The sequence below is a fragment of the Plodia interpunctella genome, chromosome 2, assembly GCF_027563975.2.
Source record: "Plodia interpunctella isolate USDA-ARS_2022_Savannah chromosome 2, ilPloInte3.2, whole genome shotgun sequence".
NCBI lineage: Eukaryota > Metazoa > Arthropoda > Insecta > Lepidoptera > Pyralidae > Plodia > Plodia interpunctella.
In genome coordinates, this window is record NC_071295.1 from 10,801,721 (window position 1) to 10,813,425 (window position 11,705).

An 11,705-nucleotide genomic window follows, 5' to 3' on the forward strand; every position below is an offset into this window, starting at 1 on the left:
CAGGAGATCAAATAATCGCAATAAACGGCGTCAGCCTGGTCGGGCTACCGCTCTCAACGTGTCAGACGTACATCAAGAACTCTAAGAATCAAACCGTAGTGAAACTGACTGTAGTTCCGTGCGCTCCCGTCGTTGAAGTGAAAATCAAGAGGCCAGATACGAAGTACCAACTTGGATTTAGTGTGCAAAATGGCGTGGTAAGTTCTTTATTCATATGATTGTAATGAAAAAATGTATCAAAATCCCTTAGAAATAATCTGTCATCAAGAGCTTATCGATATAAGATTATCATCGCAGGAAAATATGCCTAACGTGTTGTACGATTTGAGCCCAAATTACAATGGCATGGCGTGTCCTGTTCTTAATCACACTCAAGGATACTAAAATGGTTTTGTATTTTTCAGTTAGTATTTTTCTTGGCACTTAATTGAGAGCATTTTTTTTAATAAACAGGTTTATATTTAAAATAATTATTAACTAACTTGCCAACAGATATGCAGCCTTTTGCGGGGAGGTATAGCGGAGCGGGGTGGGGTCCGCGTGGGTCACAGGATCATTGAGATCAACTCGCAGAGTGTGGTCGCTGTGCCGCATGAACGCATAGTCAACTTGCTAGCCACATCTGTTGGAGAGGTAAATTATTGAAAAATTTAATTACACGAGACTTTATATGCTACTATTCTTGATATTGCCCGGTTGAATTTCCCATTCTATGTATGACTTTTTTCATACTTCTAATGTATGCGAAATTGTATTATCATTGGTTGTGTAAATAAAGCGTGAATAGATATAATAAAAGACGAAAAAAAATGCTTTCATATAGTTAGGATTGAGGAACAAGTTAGTTCCTTTGCCACTTGATATTTAAACTGAATACTTGGAGGTTCTGGCATTCGAAAAGAATTATTTTTATACTTTAAATTAAACATTGATGGTACTTTTAATAATGTTTTGCTAAAGAATTTCAAGCTTGTCTAGATATAATGCACGTCTATGTGACTGGCTTATAAAAACCCGATGAGGCCAGGTACACGAAAACGCCTCATTGATTTTCTTCTCTTTTGTACCACACTATATAATTGATATTCCAGATCCTAATGAAAACGATGCCGACCTCCATGTTCCGGCTGCTGACGGGACAGGAGAACCCGGTGTTCATCTGAGCGCGGTCCGCGCGTACCAAGTGCCTGCTTACCATAGACGCTGCCCCCACACGCCCGCAGGCTGATCATCTTCGCTTTAAAACAATATTATTTTGATTTATGCTAACAATAAAGCTATAGTAAATTTAATAGACATGTCTGGCAAACTTATCTGGCCTGCTGCGTCGCTACTGTTGAATAAATTTGACAAGGAAACAAAGTTTTAGGCACTGTGTCAAATACAATTGTCATTATTGTATCCTTTGGAGGGTTTATTAAAATTTTACGTACGTCGTTTGTAAAAAAGTAACATCGTTATGAGCGGAGTAGGGCAAAATGTACACAAATATAAGTACACAGAAAGACTCGGGCGCGAGTCGTCGAATGAAGAATATATTTTTGCAGTTTTCAAAGTCAACATTTTCGTTTTTTTTTGACCAATTACTCATGATTTCACAATCTAGATTTAATAAATATTGTCAGTAAATATAATATTTACAAATACTATTCTTTGAAGACGCATAGAATGTGTTTAATTTTATTAATTTGCCATTTCAAAGGCGAGGATGAAGCCCGTAGCTTAGCTGACAAAAAATACTCAAAGACATTGCGATATCAAGTCTCCAGAATGCTTACAATGCTTACGTGGCTGAATAAGATAGGCATAAGTTGTATTATCTCTCTATATATCCGTGCTGATTGTGTATTTGCTAATTCGGTGTCTGTGGTAGTTTTGTGGTTCAATTTCTAACCTCAATTTTAATATCTTAGCAAATACAGAATCAACATTTCGTCATGACAACAACATGTATACATACTCCATTTATTCATATGTTGTATCTATTAAATTTAATATCAAAATACCACTCATATCTGCTTAGATAGTGTCGTATTATTATCAAAATTTTTAGTTTTGAGCTTGATGTCATTATTGCTATATCAAGTTTCCCATTTGGACAAATCCATTGTGTCGACTTGTTACAAGCTAGTAAGATTTATTCCTTGTTCCAATTTTGAAATAGATTCATTTTTCTTTTAAATACTTATTTACAATTGGCCGTACATATTAACATTAGTTATAGTTATTATTAAAGACAATACGTAAAATATTTATTTGGTGTGTATCTCGATTTAATATGTGAAGTTATAATAGTCACATTTGCCATCTATTTAAGCAACAAGGTTTTTTTACAGATCTGCCATTTTTAGTTAATTTTTTTATTGATTTTGCTTAGAAATAAAGTATCATTAGTACATTTTTTCAAATCATTCCATTGTTATTTTCCACGATATTTTATTATTTGTTTGTGTATGTTGCAAAGACGCTTTATAATTAGTGGGTTAAAATCCGGGATATTAGGATTTTGGAAAATCTCGTGATCGTTATTGGGGCGTCTACACTGAAAATGATATTGTAACTGAAATTAATGTTAGTTATTTGACATGATTTTGGAAATGAATACCTACTCATATATACACATTGAAACATCTAGGTATATTCAAAAGAACTGAAACAGTCCCCATTGAATTGTATTGCGCCTTTGCTACAGTCTTGAGTTTATTATCTGTTTCTGTAATACTTATTAGCGAAACGATGTTATTTTACATACATAAAGTAAGTACATATTTACAGACCATGCACCATAGTTCAAACCGATTCATACGATCAAGAATATGTTCACGAAGAATATCTTCAGTTTAAGTTCTTTAGCGTAAATTAATAAATGTAGTTGTTCGATAGTACCTACCGTGGTGGAATGGTACTTCGTGAAAATACTTCTTAATATTTATAGCTTAGATAGAACCAGTGGGTCTTGAAAAGGGTTGTAGGCCACATAGCTTGATTTTCAAGTGAAACTGTGGTAAGTTAGTGGGCAAGAAAAAAAAATCTTTTGGATGCATGAAGGGATGCAGGTAATGGCGAAATTAACTGGCCGCTGGTCCATTGATGTTCATTCCGTTCTACTACTACAAAAATGTTCTATGGATGATTCATTTAATCCATTTGATTCTGCAAGTAACTTTGGATTTTTTAATGAATTAAATATTTTTCTGTATTAACCTATCTTTGAAGGTCGGATTTTATTTTGAGATCATATGTGTATAATGCTTACAATGCTAGATAAGGTTGTACTTTCTAGGGACTGGCTGTATTCTTTAGGATGTTTTACCAACTTTAGTACTTAATGCCATAAAAAAAATTGATCTTGCCACCCACAGTTTTAGTTTACAATCAGCTGTGTATTTACATATTTTCAACCCGAAATAAAAGATCAACAGTGATCAAATTAAAAAGAATTGATTAGTGGAACATAGTACATTAAAAAAAAAACATTATTTCGTGTAGTATTCCGAAAGATATATCATATTTTGTAAATTTTATAGTGTCGCTATAGCATTCCTATATGTAATCTATAACTATATGTATGTCCTGTGTTCTTGGCTAGGCTTAGCGCTCTGAGGACGAGTTCTTAATTTTATTTATGTATAATATTATATGAGAATTTGTAACACTTAGATAACCCTCTCGAAATATTCCGCTTTTCCTTATAAATATTATCCAAAAACGCTTTTGGTATATTAGCAGTTTAATTCCATTTTATGGACCGGTGTCTACATTATTTTTCATTGCTTTATGTAACCGTTCAATTCACCTCATTCCTATTTTATAATATTATTTACATATAAAGACAGTAACTTTAAAAATTTTGATGTTTGCGCCAAACTCTTGTTACATCTTTAAAACTCTCCAAGCGTGTGGGTTCAATTCGTACAACACGCTAGGCGTATATTAATGCAGTGAGAGTGTTGAGTAAATGTTGTCATCTAGCTGACAGTTTAGTAACGGTATTTTAGACACCGGTTCACCCCCTTCGATCTTTTCAATAAATATAGGTACACAGTCTGATATGTAATTTTTGTATTGCTAGCTGTTGTGAATAAGATTTATTTACATTGAGAAACACAGATAATAAATAGCCTTTTATTGTGAAAGCTGGTATATGGTAGGTACACTGTAACATTCGAAATAACTATTGTTGTTCTCATTTCTAAGAGTATTATTCTAGTCTGCATTAAAGTTAAGAATAAACTGAACAAACTGAGCGTTCTTTGTTTTATTTTAATTACATCATGATGACTGCCTTGACCATCAGTTTTCAGTTAAGGGGGTAATTTTTGCCTTAACCTACTACAGTAGTAAAAAGTGTAACAATAAAATTAATTAATACCTAATAGCCAGAATCCCTTATTCGAATGATTGGTAGTAACAACGGGGGCTAGCATAAAACATGAAACACGTAGCGCGTCATTCCACGTGTGCTCTCTTTTTTACAAGATGCGTTTTCGATACGGGAAAAAGAAACTGCATGTTGATGTTAGAAGTAGGCTTTAAGGACAACAAAGCACTTGCGCGAACGTTAGTTAGCATTAGCAGTCGTAGGTCCACAATATCATTAAGAACAATGTTCCATTACGCTGCGCTCTGTCACGTTGACGTCCGCGTCGACGGAAGTATACGTCAGTATTCAAATCAGCAATACGGAATATCCACTTCGGTGGAAACTCATCGTGGCCAGACAAACGGTGGTAGGTACATAAGTACTCATAATAAATGAAACTGTAGTGAAGCTTAATTTATATAGTTACGGCTGTTTCTATGCCGGGAGTTTAGTTTTGCGATGAATGAAAATAAATTATGTGTCTTTATCATAATGCTCGTACAAACAATAGAGACACAAATAACGTTTCAGACGTCAAATTTAGTTTCCATTGTCCATCTTTGTTCAATATATGCAACGCCTCGTTTGGGGCAACGACTTACAACAAAGAAGTCAGTCGAATAATCTGACTGATAAAAATGTGATTGATATAAAGTCATTATCCATGGTACCTAGTTAATGAAAATCAAAAGTTCATTTTTGTTACAAATCTCCTTACCTCCCGTCAATATGGGCGTAGGTATCTAGAGATATTTTCTTGCCTGCATTAAGCTTATTAGACTGTTTTACTTGGATATTACCTACAGCACACCCATGACCGTAACAGTATGCAGTGCAGAGCAAGGGGCCTACTATCAACTATTAAAAACGATTCCAATGCAACTCAGTTCAATTTAGGAACCTAAAATGAATCGCATTCATACTAAAAAATTAAGTCGATGGTACGAATTTGCGATGCAGTTCAGTTTAGATCGTTAATAGATGATGGTAAGCCCCCAGATAAGTTTTTTTAAATGTGCTTTTTTAGGATTTGGGTGATATGAGGCTGAGTGAATCGCTTTTGTTCGGATAAGACTGGCTTTAATGAATATCGATTTTATTTTATACTAGCGGCCCATCCCGGCTTCGCTCGGGTGAAAACATAATAAATACACCTAAACCTTTCTCAGGAATAGTTTGAGTTTATTAAAGACACGGAAGGGGACTTAGTTTTATAATACTATGTACCTAACGATAGAAATGAAATGTGGAATGGGTTTTCCAGATTTCATTTATATCCTTACGTAGGACGACGATGTTAATACTCTCATGACTTTATTATAGGAACATTGATAAGTTAGATAGGTACCATTGTAATTTCAAATAGGCTAGTTAACAATTTTTAATCCCCGACGCAAAAAGAGGGGTGTTTTTCGGTAAGTGTGTCTAGACCATGGAATTAGTAAGTACTACGTAAGTACAACAAGTATTTACTAAATCCACGGTCTAGACAGACACACTTAGGTACCGGAACCGGTTTGTTTAAAGGTTCCACGTACACAGATGTTTGTGTAGGAGGAACCTCATCGACGGGTGAACCGATTCGGATTAGGTTTTTTTTTAATTGATAGCTAATTTTTATGCGGTGGTTCTTAGATATGTTTGATCAAAATCGGTTCAGCCGTTCAAAAGTTGTAACGAAATATTGAAAGTCAGGGTTTTTTTTTAAATTTGTTTACCAAATAAACTTGTTTGTTTTGATGACTATTCGAAGGACTTATATTAATAGAAACACCAGTGAAAAAAATTACTGTGATAACGATAATGCTTTCGAAGATATGACAAAAATAAAATCACACATTTTTGACTCGTTCAAATGCTCTATTAGTAAATGACACGATTATTGTGACGTAACAACTTGCTAAATAAATGTAACTCGCAAAGAAAGGTAGGTATGTTTGGTCGGCTGCTACCTAAAAATTTTGTGTAGGTATCTCTTTTTAATAAAATTTGTTACATTTTAGTTTTCTTTTTTTTGATGGATGAGTTTTGTTTTTATAATTTCATACTTTTTAGAAATGAACTTTCTAACCAACATAGGTAGGCATCTAATAATAATCAATAATAATAAATATTTTACCTAGATTATAGGTAAGTACTTACGTACATATTTTTTACATTTTTCTGATCTCACCTTGTCAACTACCCTATTCTATGGACACACCAGATATTACAACTTATTTCAGAATAGGTACTTAATTGTAAGAACTCCAATAAAATGCATACGGAAAATGGGGATAGCTTTAACAGCCATGAGCAAAGTGGTAATATCCAGGTCACACAATTAATAACATGACCATATTATTTTTAATGGGCAAGTACTTAAGTGTATCAGATAAGTTGCCAAGGAACCCTTGGCGGATTCTTGATGGTTGTCAGGCAGGTGCTAGGCGGCCGGTTATGAAATCTCAGTAGAATCTTCAAGTTTATTTGTTGTGCATGAAACTCGCGTCAGGACACGTGAACCTGATCGAAAATTCGTAAGATGTCAAAAACGCACAACGTTAATAGATTCAAGTTTTCACTTCTGCTGGCACTCCCGGAGTGCAACCCAGTTTTTTTTATTCCATATTTATATAATTCTCCTGATGCTAATTTGATAGATATTGGTATACAACCAATATCTATAAAATTAGCACACTCAACTGGACGATTAGTGTCCTCCGCAATCTTCTTCCAAAGAATCTCATATTGGACCAGGTCAAATGCTTTTGACAGGTCCAAAAACACGGCAAATACTGGAGTATCCCGATCAGTATAATACTGGATAGTCTGCTTCAGGCATAGCACAGCAACTTCAGTGGAGAGACCCGGTCTGAACCCAAACTGGGCATCATGCAATTTGACATGCCTTCTCATTTCTTGGTCGAGCAGACCAACCATAATATTAACAGACCAGACCATCCATATAATATATATAACAGAGCAGACCATCCATAATATAAGCACACCAGCGGACAAAATTGTTTTAGTTGACACCAAGACCCGCATTGATTGAATATTTTACACTTTGATCAGAAACATTTATGGGAAACCAATACAGGCAATATGTTACATTGCCTAATCAAAAAGGTTGCAAGGTCAACCAAATTAGGTGTGCAAGCCATAGTAACTGGAGACTAAATTCTGATACTGGCATTCAACATTACATGGTTATACTTGAGTAATTTTACTTTCTATTTTGGGAGTCAATGATAATAAAAACTATAAACACAGGTGATTTTTGGCTATGTTTAGCTTAATAAATATAAAAGGTTTAGTTCTAAATATATTTTTCTTTCTATTGATCAAGGTTGGAATTCAATCAATTGAATATATTTCAAACCAATGGGGCTGACTTGTGACTCAATTTTGTTAGTACCTAAACAAATTGTTCACAGACTACAGATAAAGAAATAAAATATTGATTGGTTTTTAATATTATTATGTATTTTCATTTCTGCACAAAGCCAAATTAAATTTACATAAATACATTTTAATGATAACTTTTATACAAGACGTAAATACACAAAAGATCCATAGACAAATTATATTGGTGTTGCTTAAAACTGTGAAAACAATATACCTAAATCTTCACATTCTAATAAAAACAATTATTCAGTATCTCTAGAGATCAGCAAACTGATATATTTAAGCTTATTTTGCATTTCAGGGTGTTGCTCAATAAGACATACAAATGACATTGAACTTTGTGACAATACACATTATCCTTTGTATAAAATTAACCAAATCTGTAACCATGAATATATATACATTTGTCTTCAGATATTTATTATATTCACTATTTTAATGATAGTAAAAAAATATGCATACCTAATATTGTAAAGAAGCTAGATGTGAATGTAAACAACTATCAGTGGGGAAGTGGAACTGTTTGTTCCACAGGCAAGGCTACAACAGAGAAATGCAAGGGTTAACCTGAGGCGGGCAGCTGACAGCTGGCCGGCATGCTGCAATACCCACCGTTCATAAAAATTTATTTGTAATTGTCTCTTCACAAGTTACTGTGTTTAAGGTGTGTAACATAACTTGCACTCTTTAATCCATGATAATTCTGTTAGTTTCATGTCGCACCTCGGTTCGCGCGCTTAGGAGAGGCACTGATGTGTGTGCGTGCGGCACGGGCGCTCAGTTGTCCATAGCATATCTCCGCGTCCATTCCTTCGCGTTTCGGATAGCTTCACTCTCGTTTACCTTCCAGAGTTCGGCCACGTCGTTGGCCAGGGGATCGTCAGGGTTCGGCGCCGATAGTAACGCCTGAATCGACAGCAACACTGTGCGGATCTGCAAGGCTGGGCTCCATTTGTCTTTCAGGATATCCAAACAAATTCTGCCGAGCCGATCTATATTCGGATGGTATATTTTCGTTATAAACCTAACCTTAGGCGCTGACATAGGATAGTCTTCTGGTAGAAATAATTCTAATTTAAATAGTCCTCCTTCGAAGGGCGAATCCTCTGGGCCGGTGACGATTACGTGGAAATAGCGTGCATTAGTTTCGCTGGGCACCGCACTTATTCCTGGCACTGGTTCCTGCATCAGTCGCTGTGTCTCTTTGATTATTCTACGTGGTAGGGCTGCCATTTTAAATATGCGGTCTAGCGCAATTTGTCAAACAGGAGCAAGTAACCATAAAATTGTATAAAATATCTAATTGTGTTTTCACTGCACGTGTTTTCGATAAATATTGAAGCACGTCTTGCAGATTAAAACAGTATTTTAGCCATGATATAGCTAAAAACGCGAACTACAAAAGCGACGATAGGTAGGTACCACTTCAATTTTATTTTATTCATAGACAAAGTAGATTTTTTTCTGTCATAGAGAACACGTGCAGTGTAGAATAAGTACGTTCTCGTTTACAAATCGATGACAGCGTATGATCTCAGATCTTGATAAATGGAATACATACATAAACTAAATACTATAAAAATAAACCAAAATCAATAAAAAATAGAATAGGTATGATATGCGAATATAATGTTTATTTTAATATAATTTTCAAAATTTTTGCAAATTAAAATAGCTTTTTGTTGGTTAGAATTTATCTAAATGGCAACCTTATTGTTTATTTATTCTATTACTCACTAGGTGGCGCTACAGTAATATATTTTAATTTTGCTATTTCCCACTAGATGGCTCTGACTTCATATTATGCTGTACGCAATGCGCAAACAGTTCGTCTTATTTTGAGGAGCCGGTATATTTTGTATTTTTCATTGCGGTAAAAAAGCAGTCATACAAACTACGCAATGTTCATGCTTTCGCGTCCAAGAACTGCAGAATCTATCCAAGTTCGGCAATAGTTTGAAGCCTACATTAAATTTCAGCAAGTTTTTCTGTATTATGATTATCGAAATAGTAATAACAATGACTGTTGACAGTGACTTTACTGTAATATATACGAAACTGTAATATATACAATTAATTGCGCTACAAAAAAGTTAACCTTCAGCTAGCCAAGATTCAGTTTACCCATGCACCATTTCCATTGGTACCTAGGGTTAGCTTAAAATAATTTCCATTTAAATCGATGATCGCAGAGATTCGAGACACAATAGATGAACAATTTTTCGACCGGCCCATTTGCACCGGTTCGTAAGATAGACGTTAATTTTGAATATTTGGCTATGATTTGTGTACGTGTACCTTAGTCGCCTCGTACGACGTCCACGGGAGAATATGAAGTGGTTCTATTCCATGCGTTTCCTCGCCGCATTTTCATCAAATTTCATTGAAATCTGTCCATTCGATTTTGTGTGGCTGATGAACAAACATCCGGACAAATCCAAACTTTCGCATTTATAAAATTATTGGTATAGATAACCTTAACTCCGGCTTTACCTATTTATACTTATAATATCCTGAAGGTGATACCAATACTGGGTAATTGTCAATACGATTTCTCATCTTCGAGCGGATAATAGGCTATTGCGGCATTGTCACGACACGAGATTGACGTAGCTTGATGGAGTTTACGGTAAGCGATTACCGTCACAGAAGCCCGTTAATTAAGAACCGGAGCCAATATGTGATTGCTATTTTGTTCATTAGTAGCTCCCTGGGGTTACTCCTCCAATAAAAATTACTTTTTTACATTTAGGTATAGTCATTTAGGCACATCAACCTACCCAAATTTATTGTATTTATTGTAAACTTGCCGCTATTACCGCTCCATGGGTTTATGGAGGGTAACTTGATGTGCTGTTGACTGTACCCACTGTTCATGTAGGATATCTAATAACAACGTTAATTACATAGTATGTTTTATTACGTTTTGTGGCGTGTGGATCCGCCCTAGAATAGGACCACTCCACATACTCCCGTGTATGTCGTACGAGGCGACTCAGAGACACACAGTCTAGGCAGCTGATAGGCAATAATAGCATTCCCAAGGAGGGTTGACTTCAGATAGACAGCCGGTTCTAAATCACAGCCGAATCGACTTACATTTTAAGGTTATCAATCAATATATATACTTATAACTCTTCCGTTACTGAGTGATTGACTGACTGACAGACAACGTACAGCCGAAACTACTGGGCGTAGGAGGCTGAAATTTGGCATATAGGTTCCCTGGGGAGTGTAGGGGAACACCAAGAAGGGATTTCCTGAAATTCCCACGGGATACGGATTTTTACTCACATACGAAATTGTGGCCAAAAGCTACATTTTTGTAGGAGATAAGAGAAATACTTTTTATCACGTTTTATATTAAAGTATGAAAAGGTCGAGCTTTCCAATTCGGTATGAATGTAAAATTTGATTAATTTTTAATGTTTCCGTTACAGTTTCTAGCTCGGTAGCCCGAGGTATTTCAATAATCAAACACGATAACTGATATCACTTTAATTTGATAAATTTATTATGACGATATATTTCTTTTGTTTTTATTAAAGTATTTATGAATGCTTTTGACTATTAGGCACACTGCCATACAAGTTCCATTTAAGTAAGTAAATTCAAATAGGTACAATATCTCTAGTAGGTAGCAGGTAGGTAGCAGCCTCTAAATTCGGCCGGGTCAATATAATAAGTGCCATCTATTTATAACATTAAAATACCTATTACATTACATGTAATTCATGTTCAATTCGGTAACTTTAATAATTTGGTATTTTAAAGTATTTTTTATAATATCAGCCAAATTACTAATCTCAACAAAAAAAAATCAAATATTTAAAATTCTTCGTTCCACTTAATAAATAATATATAAGGACAAATCACACAGATTAAGTTAGCCCCAAAGTAAGTACGAGACTTGTGTTATGGTATACTAACTCAACGATACTATATTTTATAA

The 11,705-nt window shown here is 35.0% G+C and overlaps 2 protein-coding genes across 14 annotated transcripts in view; one reads left to right on the plus strand and one right to left on the minus strand.

The window, feature by feature from the left end:
• Nucleotides 1-4,247, plus strand: part of LOC128681970 (uncharacterized) — a 148,816-nt gene extending 144,569 nt beyond the window's left edge. For all 13 annotated transcript variants that reach the window (XM_053766401.1, XM_053766378.1, XM_053766395.1 and 10 more), the window contains 3 exons: nt 4-197; nt 493-633; nt 1,092-4,247. In XM_053766401.1, coding sequence (XP_053622376.1) covers nt 4-197; nt 493-633; nt 1,092-1,163 — 407 coding nt within the window. In that variant the 3' untranslated portion in view covers nt 1,164-4,247. The remainder of the gene's footprint in view (nt 1-3; nt 198-492; nt 634-1,091) is intronic.
• Nucleotides 4,248-7,809: 3,562 nt separating this feature from the next.
• LOC128679515 (ubiquitin-conjugating enzyme E2 N) lies at nt 7,810-9,213 on the minus strand. Its single transcript, XM_053761814.2, has one exon. It carries the CDS (start codon nt 8,984-8,986, stop codon nt 8,531-8,533), a length of 456 nt encoding a protein of 151 aa, XP_053617789.1. The 5' UTR covers nt 8,987-9,213; the 3' UTR covers nt 7,810-8,530.
• Between the last annotated feature and the right edge of the window lie 2,492 nt (nt 9,214-11,705).

Excerpts from the sequence above, each read along its gene's own strand:
- LOC128679515 (XM_053761814.2), bottom strand. The coding sequence starts at position 8,986 with ATGGCAGCCCTACCACGTAGAATAATCAAAGAGACACAGCGACTGATG.